Raw genomic sequence first — 13,383 nt, forward strand, 5'->3', positions numbered from 1 at the left:
GAAAGAGATTGTGTAGAACCAGAATAACGGAAATCTGTTCATGATGAGAGCGAACAGTGAACAATTGCAGCATGTCCTTAGACCATTGCTTAATAGATTCAGCCAGATCGTCAATGATCAGCCAAGAGTTTGATTCAATTATGTTTAAAACATCAATTTCATGCATAAACTGTTATCTGCACCAATCCCAAGGCATCACTTTCTTCTATTATGTCGTGTGACTCATGCCAAATACAATTGCAATCGTATATTTTTTCGGGTTTTCTTCAAACATTTTATCACAAATATTAGTTATATTATTTAATACTGTTGTTTTGCATGACAATGGGGAGCCACACAGACACGGTCTAGACGACGTTTTAAATAGATGCCAGTTCCTTTCAGCAGTTCACCTGGACAACTAACTGTTAACACTAATTGTCTAATGACTAAATAATTTCCCTACTATAACTCTGTTCTTCAAGAAGAAGACAAAGACGAGAAAAAATTCATATTTTTTCTTTTATTATATGAGCATAAAAAGTAACAGAAAGTTGAAAAAAAAATACACTTTTATATATTTGTTCCTAATAAAAAAATACAACATTTACCTGGGTACAGAGAAAAAACACTTTTTTTTGTTTATTTATAGAGAAAAAAACATTAAATTATAGAGAGCACTTTAAACATTTACAAAAAAAAAATCTGCTCTAAGCCCAAAAAAAAGATAACTTTGGTGACGGTGCGCCCCCCGCGCTGGCGGCGGCCGCCCCCCCCTGGACCGCGAGGCCCCCCCAAAGGCCGCGAGCCCCCCCCCAAAAGGTTTTTAGGAAATAATTTACAGGACTTTATTTAAACCGAGACTTTCCCTATGGGCAATACATTCGATCCGGTCTGAAGTTAAATAGTGACCAAGGGGGAGGGTGGTCACACCGTCTTGACAAACATAGACCTTGTCGGAAATGGTACTCATGGCTATTTTTTCTACATTTACAGTAAAGTTCCTGTAGTTGAGAGAACGAATTGCCAACAATTTGGCTCGTGGAATTGTATTTTCAACAATACAATTCCTATAATTGTTCATGTCAAAATTCTTGTCCACATAGTACGTGGGTACTCCTTTGCAACGTTTCTTGATTTCCTCGTCGTATGTTTGCATAATGTACACCTTCGGACCTGCAAACATACCACGGGAAATACAGTCGCGTCCGGGTTAAAAGTTAAAAAATAAAATCTTTTTTGGTGCTCCACGGTTAAAAATTTCCTGGTAAATGACACACCACCCAATTGGGTAGTCCAACCGGGAACTGATAATTTAACCGTGCGCCAAATCATCAATTAGATTTGGAGTTTTTACTTTTAACAGTAGAGAATCCGTGTCACCGTAGCAGACCTCTACTTGCCCCTTTTCAGGCCACTGTACCCTAGCCATATTAAAGTAGAATTACAATTTGAGATTTTTTTAGATCTCCAAGATAGCACTGCCTGCATCAATATTTTTATTCAAAACAATGCGTCTTTTTTTCCTATTCAAACGTACCCTATCCGAGCCAATGTTTGTGAAGGAAGTGTAAGTGGGATTGTCAATAATTCGAGCACATTGTTTGGGATCGGTCACGACTTCACAACGATTTCTATTGCGAACACACACGTTTTGCCGAAAGCTGAATTTAAAATTAGTTTCTAAATCTATTTTTCAGCCTTCGTCTTTGCTTCAGAATTTTTTTCGACAAAAGAGTCAACAAGTGTTTTTAGATAGGGTCTTTAACTAAACTCGAGTTTTAGTTGAACCTTTGTGACGTTGAAACCGTTGTTGCGCATCTATTTTAAAGCTACATGATGTACAACTATGTTTTTTTTCGGCAGAAGGTCAGCAATAAGTTTTTGTTTTGAAGGTGCCCAATGCAATCCGTCCACTTCGACTAAACGCCTATTGCGAGGACTCAAAGAGTCCCTAGTCACAGGTCTATTGATGCACGGGAAAACAAAATCCTTTACTGAATCGTGAAGCTCGACTGGTATCGTTCGATCAATTTAAAAAACCATCCAACCGGGCCATTCTCCTCAACACTGTTAATGTTGAGGAAATGGGGACCTTGAGGATCATTGAGCCATTTATAGTCGCCGCAAGGTAATGCATAATGGGACATGGCTGAGGGGTAGAGAAGCTTCATATCGAGGAAAACTGCATTCGATTTTGTTCCCGTCTTCTCTCCTGTTGGACCAGTTTCCAAGATACGGTCCCCGTGAAAAACAAAACCCCCCCTCATTAACCTCTCGATGAACATATGCTGATAAATGTCAGTGATTAGCCCAATTTTTCACCCACTAATTTTCAGGATAAGGTCCATCATTAGATGATGCGAAGAAAAGTAGTAACCCGGATTAAGATTAGAGTCCTTATAGATTTTATTCGAGCTTTTACACTTAATGTATAACACGGTTAACACGTCACTCGTCAAATACAGCCTGCAGTAGTCAAACCAATTTTTACACCCTCCCTCTGCCCAAACTTTTTTAGCAAAACTATATTCCTCGGGGGTGCAACTACGATCGTGAAAACTGTCGTAAAACGATTCAATTGGAGGAATAGATTCCTCGGCAACTCTCGACGTGGAGCGAAAATGGCTATACGGATAGATACCCTTGACCATTAACAACTCATATGAATCATTTGGAAATTGTTGCTAGAGAAGGGGGACAGTATTGGTGCCGTCTTCGTTTTTCTGCACATGAATTGATTCACTCAATGAGTTGGGAAAAAAACTATAGGAATCTAAAAAGCAAATTTTATTCGTGTACTCAATATCGGCTTCCACATATTTCTACATACAGTCCAAAACAAGCAACTTTTCCGATGATTTGGGCATGATTTTGGACGTAAAGTTATCTATCTTCCATGCATCATTATCTATTGTTCCAATTTGTTTGAAGATACACCAATGCAGGTAGCACATACTTTAGATCATAGTTAGAGTTATGTATAAAAACTGGAAGAAAAAGTCGTTTTTTAATTTTTAAATTACATGAATTGTGATCCCACCCAACAAAGTTACTTTTCCCCGTTGAATTGGTGTCTATACGGTAATTAGGGTCCTGAGCCGCACCTTTTGGAGCAAGGGCCCCCCTACACACCCGGAACATTGCTCTCTTTTTCAATACCAGTGGTTCTTTAGCAGACAAGGTCATTGGATAGTTAATAAGATGGAACCGTGCAAGAGCCTTCCTTGTTAATTATACTAAGGATCTCACTAATTTTTCTATATGGCCATCTATAGCCATAGTAAAAAAAAACTCATCAAAGTGCATGGCATTTTTTCAATCATACTGGGCGTGCGCATAGGAATATGTAACTAGGCCAAGGTCCTTGACTAGATTTAGCCTTAATGGGTCCGATACCTCAATCAGTCTTGTTTCACAATCTAAAGACATTTTATCAGATTACAGAAGGGAATTTTGGAAATTTTTAAATTGTAAAATGTCTTTGCCTTCTGCCGGCATTTCTATTCTCTGATTTCCATGAATTTTACAACGGTTCATATGGTCTGAAAACGTTCGCTCTGATCTAAATGGTGAAAGTCACAGGGGGCAAAAGAAGCGTTCTCCTTTCTAAAAACCTTGAGATAGAAGTCGATTTATTACTGTAACAGCAAAAAAATGACTATTGGAATTTATATTTTTAGGATGCGGATCAATAATCTATACAAAATTTTTAACATTTTCCACCATCGGTGTCCTCACTGAGTACAAAACCCCTTTTCTATTTGGTTTTTTCCCCCATCTACAAATTCAGTGTCGTTCTGGAGAACAACAACCCCCCACCCCACATATTCATTTGCTTTCTCACATAAGCATAATTAATTTAATGACAACGCAAACATTACCTAAAAACAAAAAAAAATTAATTTATGGAAAATTTTTACCACGTTAAGTGCAAGTCCGTCGAAATTTTTACTCTTGAATCTTTGTTTAATGTTTTATGGGCTGCTGCTAAAAATACATACTTAAAGAATTTCAGTCCCGTGTCAAATCTGAAACCTGAGCCCCTCCTGTAGCCGTCAAACCTAGATGGCAATTTATTCTTTTACCTCGCCCTCCCTTAAAATAAAGTTTTTTTTAAATCCACCGAGATTCAGATCCATGCGTTCAATATTTAGAATGGTGAACCCACTACCACTCTCACTAAACGTGTCCAAAGTTGAAATTAGTTTATTCGCCCAGTTGAATAAGTTGTCTTCAAAATCGTTTAGACCTGGATAAAAAGTCTGATTTCCTGTCGAAAAGTGAAAATAAAAATATCCCCGTATGTTCTCTTTTGTAAGTAAACTTTTTGATTCACCGATGCTTTAACTCCCCCCCGACCTCCCCAATTCTGAATCTGAATCTCAATAAGTGCTCGAATTCTGTCGATATAGCTCTGGAGAACTTTCACGGGGTCAATTAAAATAATGCTCGCGTTTTCCTCGGTAAGGCTACAATCTACCCTGCATGTTTGCAAATGACTCAGAGCAGATTCTAACAAATAAAATTCACGCAATTCTGGGGACATAGCACTATTTTCATGTCCTGTCCCTGTTTGTTCAAAAATAATATATTTATCGTTAAAATGTCCCAGGAAGAGATAGATCCAACAATTTGCATAAGACTGTCCACTTATTCCCCTATAAATAAAAAATCTATAGGGTTATCAAGTAATTTACTTTCATTAACATCCTCTAGTGAGAAGAGGCAATTACCCATGATACTTTGAATTCTTGGGCCCGGGAAGGCATAAGTTTTCCCAGCGTCCCCCTGAAACTAGAAAATGAATGGATTAAGTTTTTTTTGTTTTTTTGACAAAAGTTTTATCACAATTATAACACACTTTTCTTTTTTTCTTTTTTATCAAACAATTTTTTTTAACTAAAAAGTTACCCCCCCCCCAACCCCTCCCAGGGAGGACCCTTGGGAACTGGGAGCTTCCTTCGAGGTAGGAGGATCGATGCCCTTTCGAGTTGGGATATCGGACTTCACAGCACTGTTCAAATAAAACATTCTCAAAATCTTTCTCGAATGCATCTTTCAACGAAAATAATTGCTTGAATTGAGTTTGCCCAAAATAATGTTTCTTCGTATCATTGTGAAAGACATAATCAGTGATTATTAAAAAAGACTTTCTTATCGCAAATACACATCCGGTCACATGAAACCCTACTAAAAATTTAAATCGGATTAAATAACGATGGGAATAATTTGATAAACGACGGATATGTACGACTACTCAGAGTAAAATATACAGCACTTAGAGAACGATCTGTGAAACTGCGAACTGCTTGTATTTCAAATAGCTAGTTTTTTTTTTTAAAACGAATATTGGAATTATTGCATTAGAATGCGTCTTGGTTAGAAATTACAAGGTAAGTTTTTTTTTTATAGAAATGCGTGATAAGCTATTTCAGCTTTATAAGCTTTCCTTTATATACCACTAATTTGGTTAATGAAAGAAAATGAAATAGTTTAGAAACAAATTTTAAGTTTTACTCATCAAAAGCAATGCGCATGATAAAATTTGTCTTATTTTTGAAAAAAAAGGAAAAAAAAATATATACACTTACAAGTTCTGGCTGCACATCAGAAGTCCCTGGCATGGCTTAAAGAGGAATGTACCCCCTATCTTGATCGGATGAGGCTGACTCGAATTTCTTGCTAGGTTGCATAGAGTCCGGGCCGGTCCAATGAACTAGAAAATCTGATTAATGTTGTCCTTGCAACTTGCATTGATGCAGTATCGATGTCACTAGCTTGTATAGCGGAGATCTCCATTCTTATGACCCACTATCTTTTTAGTTTCTGACCAGACTGCATTTGGACCGACACTGACCGGGCGGCCTCGTCATCTTGCACTTTCTTTGATGGAGGAGGAGTACATTTTTCTCTATTTGCGGTAGCCATAGCTCTCTTTTCAGCTGGAGGGGCAGCGAATTCTTCATAATTTGTCTTAAAAAGAAGAGAAAAAATTAGTATCAAAATAATTTCCCCATTTTTTTTACAGAAAGAAAGTTAGTCTGCACAATGAACCCCCCCTCTAACCACATGGAATCGAGGAACAGAGCCTCTCTCAAACTCCGTAAAGCTCTTTTAAAAGATACAAGAATTACTTATTTAACACAAAAATTTCGTTTTTAACGGATACCAAGTAAACAAAAACTGTGTTAGAATTGATTCATTGCCCTCTTCCCATTAATATTTTTTTATAAAAGCTTCGCTTACATACTAATATCATGGTACTAAACCCCAAAAATTTGAAAAAAAAAAAAAAAATGACAAAATTTAATTAGCCAGCTCAATTATTACTCATTCAGAATATTAACGGAGGGCATTGAGCCTTCAATTCCATATTATAAAAACACAAAAAGTTGATAATGATATATTTTTTTTATATGAAAATATTTTAAAAATTATATACCTACATTACGAAATAGTTAAAATCATAGAAAAAGGAAGAAAAATACTCCTGGACATAGCCTAAACTAAAAAATTATTAAGTATATAAAGGGTTCGCCCTCTAGCCTATATCTCACCCTATACTTAGCTAGCTCAAATCTTACTTATTCAAAATATTAACAGGGGGGCATAGGATCTTCAATTCCATAGTAATGAAACACAAAAAAAGTCGACAATTATATGCAAAGCTTATAAAAGTTCTATACCTAAATTAAGAAATATTTAAAATCACGGAAAAAAAAGGAAGACCAACATTTAAGATTGGAATAAAATTCGAACTTTAATGTAAAGAGCAAGATATTCAAGAGGGAGGCAGCCTTTCATGTCGGCCGAAACTAATATGCAAATTCTATTTAAAGTTTTCATATACAATGAACCAAAATCAAAGTGAACATGTCTCTCTTTTTTTTGAATATTTACTAAAATTGAAATACATGGAATCATTTAATATTTAATGATGAAGGAAGCTTTTTAAAAGAGGTAACCACACAGTGTAAGGAAAGAATTTCTTCCTTAACTTAATGACAAGACAATTTCTTTTTATTATAATAATGAGAAAATTCTACTCACCAGAAATTGCTTAGAATTATCCATTTTCTATGTAAATGTTCACAAAAAATGTCAGTAGTGTTAAGTTGAATGAACTATTCAAAACTGTTGAAGAACCTAATTTGAAACCTGAATATATACAAAAAATAATTGAATATATTGGCAACTAAAAAAGACACACCGGTTTTTCTGACACGGATTTAACCTAACAAAAAACTTGTATATCATGAAATAGAAATTCAGTTAATTGTGTCAGAAGAACTTGAACCAAAACAGATTATACCCACCTAACCAGATTGTACCTACCAAACCAGATTATACCTACCAGAAAAACCTGTTTGGTACGGGGGCCCACGCAAAATGGTACTTAGATAACTACTCATAAGGACACCTCTCAAACTTAAATTTTATGCAAGTTATGGACATTACCCAATGTTTACATATAGTAATGGTTATTGGGAAGTATACAGACATTTTCATGATTTTTTTTATGGTAATGGGGGGTGGGGGGAGGGTGTGGGGGGTGGATCGGGGGTTTTGTGGGATGATATTTCCATGGAGGAAGTTTTCATGGGGGAAGGGACATTGCTATGAAGGGGGCGTCGGATTTCCCAACATTATTAAAAAAAACGATCAGAAATTAAACTAAAAACCCAAAAACGAGTGTTTCAACTGAAAGTAAGTAGCAACTTCAAAAACATCAAAATATCAAAACTAACAATGGACAGAAATTATTGTGTATATGATTGATTTCGCCCCCTAGTCAATGCCTCGCTCTATACGCTAAAGTTATTTTTAGTAATTTCTTAAGAGCTATTTATTCTAATTAATGGCCTTTGTGATTAAGCGGTCATTTTTAAAGAATTGGAACAAAATTCGAACTTTAGCATAAAGAACGAGGTATTGACTAGGAGGCGAACCCCCTAATATACATATAAAAAATATATGAATATAGAAGTTCGTTACGTATGTTAATTCGTAAGTTACGTATATTTATTGTTAATAAAGACATTCGTAAATAAATTAAACAACTTTCGAGAAAGCCATTTAACCCAAAAAAGTAACATTAATATGCACATTTAGTTTTGATTATTCATCTACGGTGAGCCAAAATCAAAACCTGCATTTATTCAAAAACGGTCAGAAATTAAATTAAAAAAAAGTTTTCTAACTGAAAGTAAGGAGCGACATTAAAACTTAAAACGAACAGAAATTATTCCGTATATGAAAGGGGATGTCCCCTCCTCAACGCCTCGCTTTTTACGCTAAAGTTCGACTCTTTCTCACAATTCTATTTTTAAAACAATAAAAAAATTAGCGCAAAGAGCGAGGCGTTGAAGAGGGGACAGCCTCTTTCATATACGAAATTATTTTTGTCCGTTTTAAGTTTTATTGTCGCTCCTTACTTTCAGTTAAAAAAAACTTGTTTTTTTATATATTTAATTGTAGAAAAAAGCAAGACAGGTAGTCTAAGTGAGAGGCAAAGCCGGCATTATCCTTTTTTGGATTTTATAAAAAATTATGTCATTTCACTTGTTGATAGATATTCTACCATACATCAATCCATCCTAGGGCACAACTAAGGTAGTTAGTCATAGAATAAGGGCAATTAAAATAGTTTACGAGTTTCTATCAGCCATTGGCAATTAGACTTACTTTTACTTTGTACTTGGATCAGGACCCAAGCTAGGTAGCTCTCCCTAGCGACAGGATCTGACAGACTGTTGAAATCCATAGGTTATGGTCTTCGGTTAATGGGGCCACAATTTCGAGCCATGAAGGGTCCCATCTGCGACCATTTCTCCGGAATCCGCCAATCAGCTTGAGGTTAGATTTGACGGTGTTGAGCCAAGTTTTGACTTCTCCTCCAAGGCAATTGGAGACAAATGGGCAACTGAGATTGTTCTCATTATATGAGCTATGCCTACTGGGAAAGCCTACAGGAATTGCAATGGGGATGATTGAGATCTCTGGGTTGGCTCATTATGGACAATGTCCACTGGACTTATATGCAAAACGGGAGACTGAATTTGCCTGGACTCACAGTCAGAAACAAAGAGAGCTGATTGATGCCTCTGATTTTGCCTTATTCCATTTTCACCCATAGGTAATCTTTGAAAGTTCTTCCAGGAGGATTCTTTCGAGTGTATTATGTATAAATTGCTGTTGAATCAAAACGTTAGTTCAAGAGCCATCATAAACCTTGATTTCAAATTGAAAGAAAGCTATGCAATAATTTTGTTGAATACAATCAAAGACGACAGTAGAAGGGCCTTATTGAGTCCCGTACGAACCACGTGGTTAATGGGGTCAATGACCTAAATTTCCAAAGGTCGATGTTGTTGTTGTTTCCGAGGCAATTGTCAAGGTCAATGTTGTTGTTGTTGTTGTAAGTGCACGCTCTCAGCGAATGTCAAGGTCGATTTATTTGTTGTTGTAAGTGCACGCTCTCAGCGAATGTCAAGGTCGATGTTGTTGTTGTTGTAAGTGCACGCTCTCAGCGAATGTTATGATCCAGAAATAGTATTTGTTATTGTTGTTCAAGCCAAATGTTATGAGTTTCCCGGAATTTGGAACACCTGTGCTGTCGACCACAATTCACCTATCGTGAATAAATAAGTCCACTTAGAAACAACAAATTAATTCTCCTTTCTTGACAGATCAATCAACCAATGACATCATCTGTCAGACTTTAAAAATTTTCGCCTAGAAACGATTCTCCAGGAATAGATCCAAGTCATTAATGTCTTTGCCTCTGAAACAACTCTTTTGGTCGAACTCCAAAGGATATTAATAGCCAAAGGCCATGGAAACAATTCTCCAAGAAACATCTTAGCGATGAATTGTTTTAGCGCGGGGATCAGGTTTCCAAATAATTTGAAATGCATTAGCGCAGAGATGCCAAAAACAAAAGGAACACGCTGAATTACGTTTAGGGATTATTTGGGCGAAACTGTTTTAGACAGGTTATGGAACTATTTCGGCGAAACAGTAAGAGACATTTTGAAAGAAGATTTTTGAAGAGATTTTAGAAGAGAATTTAATGGTGAAACTCTGTGGTCGTTATAATACACAAGTTTCATTTGAACAGTGTCGTGAGGTCCTCTACCCCAACCCCAAAGGGTTCCGATCCCCACCACCCCAACCCCGAAGGAAGCGCTCGGTCCTCAAAGGCCCCTCCAAGCTCCCAAAGGGCCACCGGCGCCCCCAAAGGCCCACCCCAACCCTCAAAGGCCCTCCCCTGGTCCTCAAGGGCCCCCCAGACACCCAAACGTCCCCCGGCCCCCCAACGCACTCCGCACACCCTCAAAGGCCCTCCCCTGGTCCTCAAAGGTCCCCCCGACCCCCCAAGAGCCCCCCCGACCCCAAAGGCCCACCCCCCGTCCTCAAAGGGCCCCCCGGCCCGAGCAGCGCCCTGGGCCCGGCAAGCGCCGCCGGGGGAAGCGCCGCAGGGGATGCACCGCAGGGAAGCGCCAAAGGATGCGCCGCAGGGATGCGCCGCAGGGATGCGCCGCAGGGATGCGCCGCAGGAATGCGCCGCAAAAAGTAAACTAAAAAGTAAAAATTTCGAAATGTTATCCCCCAAACGCCCTCCTCAGACCCCCAAAGGCCCTCCCCTGGTCCTCAAAGGTCCCCCGGGCGCCCAAAGGGCCCACCCGCCCCCAACGGTCCCCCCGGCCCCCCAACGTCCACCCCCAGTCCCCAAAGATCCACTGGGCTCCCAAAAGACCACCCAATCCTCAAGGGCCCCGGATCCCCAAACGCCCTCCCTGGGTCCCAAAGGCCCTCCCCCGGTCCCCATACATGCACACAAAAACTTACACACACACAAAAACTTACACACACACACACACAAAAACTTACACACACAAATGAAAACTGACACACACACACGAAAACTAAAACACACACGCCAAAACTTACACACACACACAAAAACTAACACAAAAACACACACAAAAACTTAAAAATCCACACGAAAACAAAAAAGAACACAAAAACAAACAAGAACACAAAATCATACTCAAACACACACACACACACACAAAACTTACACACACACACACACACGAAAACTCACACACACACGCCAAAACTAACACACACACAAAAAATTACACACACATACACACACAAAAAATAACACATGAACACACAAAAAACACACACACACACGCACAAAAACTTACATACACACACACACACACACAAAAATTAAAAACAAACACACAAGAAAACTTAAACACAAACAACAAAACTTACACACACAGAAACTTACACACACACACACACACACACACAAACTTAAATAAACACACACAAAAAAAAATTACACACACAAAAACTCACACACACACACACACACACACAAACAAACATACACACACAAAAAACATACATCCCCACACAAAAGCTGACAAACACAAAAAGACAAACACCCACAAACAAAAACTAACACAAACATTAAAAAACTTAAATTCACACAAAAACTAACATGCACACAAAAACATACTCATACACAAAAACTTAAACACACGCACAAAAAATTAAACAAAAGCAAAAAAACATAAACACACACACGCACGAAAACATACACACACACACCAAAACTTACACACACATACCAAAACTTACACACACACACACACAAAAAAAAACAAAAACACAAAAAAAAAAACTAAAAAAAGAACACCCAAAAAAAAATCAACCCACCCCAGTAAATGCCACAAACAACTAAGACACACAAAAAAACACACACACACACACGAAAACAAACACACACACTCAAAAAATTACACACACAAAAAAAATTACAAAAACAAAAACACAAACAAAAAATTACAAATGAAAAAAAAAAAAACTCACACACACACGCACAAAAACTTACAAACACACACACACACACACAAAAACTTACACACACACACACGAAAACTTACACACAAACGAAAAAAATTAAACAAAAACAAAAATAAACACACACACAATAAAAAACAAAATTAAAATAGATCAAGAATTCTAAAATGAAAAAAAAAAATTAAATGCAATCACAAACTTACACACACACACACACACACAAAACTAACACACACACACAAATGACAAAACAAAAAAACACGCACACACTTACCAAAAAAAGCAAACTAACACACCCAAAACAGAACAACCAAAAACAAAAAAAAGACAACAAAAAAAACTCAAAACACACCGAAACCCCGAAAAACAAACAAACAAAACAAAACTATAAAAAACACAAACACGAACAAATAAAAAAAAACGAACCACCTAAAAAACAAACAAAATAAAAAAATAAAACGAAATATTACACACACACACACGAAAAAAATTACACACACACACACAAAAACTTACACACACACACACACACAAAAACTTACACAAGAACACAAAAAAAAAAAAAAACACACACGCACAAAAACTTACACACACACACACACAAAAAAAATAAACACACAAACACGAAAACTTAAACACACATGCCAAAACTTAAACCAACACAAACTTACACATACACACATACGCACACATACACAAACATACAGACACATACACAAACAAACAACACTTACATACACAAAAACTTACACACACACACAAAAACACACACAAACAAAAACAAACACACAAAAAACTTACACCCACAAAAAAAAACTAAGACACCCAAAAAATTAAAAGCACACACAAAAACTAACAAACACACTCAAAAACTAAAAAGCACACAAAAACTAACATACACGCTAAAACTAACACACACGCAAAAAAAGTTACACACAAACAAGAAAAAATAAACACAGTAAAAAAAACTTACTCACACACCCAAAATAACACACAAACACAAACACAAAAAAACACATACACAATAAAACTGAAAATATCAATCACACAAAAACTTACACACACACACACACACGAAAACTAAAAAACACACACACACGACAAAACAAACACACACAAAATATAAGACACACAAAAACTTAAACACACACACACACAAAAAAACTAACACACACACTCAAAAACTTACATTCACACAAAAACTTACATGTATAAAAAAAATTAAACAAAAGCTAAAAATAAAACACATTAAAAAAAAAATAAAAAAAAAAACAAAAATACACACACACACTAAAAATAACTCGAAAACAAAAAAACAAACAAAAAAACAAAAATAACACATGAAAAAGAATACTAAAAAGAACATACGAACTAAAATGAACACAAGCACAAAAACACACGCACAAAAAAAAAAACGCAAAAACAAAAAATTACAAATACACACCCGAAAACTAACACACACACACGAAAACTTACACACACACACACAAAAACTTACACACACACATGAAAACT

At 36.9% G+C, this 13,383-nt stretch overlaps 1 protein-coding gene across 1 annotated transcript in view; it reads right to left on the reverse strand.

Annotated features, from left to right (window-relative positions):
- LOC148947306 (peroxidasin-like) overlaps positions 1–13,383 on the reverse strand; it is a 170,545-nt gene that overhangs the window by 82,072 nt on the left and 75,090 nt on the right. Inside the window, exons 8-9 of the mRNA XM_089096565.1 lie at positions 5,840–5,955; positions 1,520–1,643 (exon numbers count right to left, since the gene is read on the reverse strand). Of these exons, the coding sequence (XP_088952691.1) occupies positions 1,520–1,643; positions 5,840–5,955 (240 nt within the window). The remainder of the gene's footprint in view (positions 1–1,519; positions 1,644–5,839; positions 5,956–13,383) is intronic.

The sequence above is a fragment of the Artemia sp. Qi Xiang Cuo genome, chromosome 11 (assembly GCF_049724085.1).
Source record: "Artemia sp. Qi Xiang Cuo chromosome 11, ASM4972408v1, whole genome shotgun sequence".
NCBI classification, from domain to species: Eukaryota; Metazoa; Arthropoda; class Branchiopoda; order Anostraca; family Artemiidae; genus Artemia; species Artemia sp. Qi Xiang Cuo.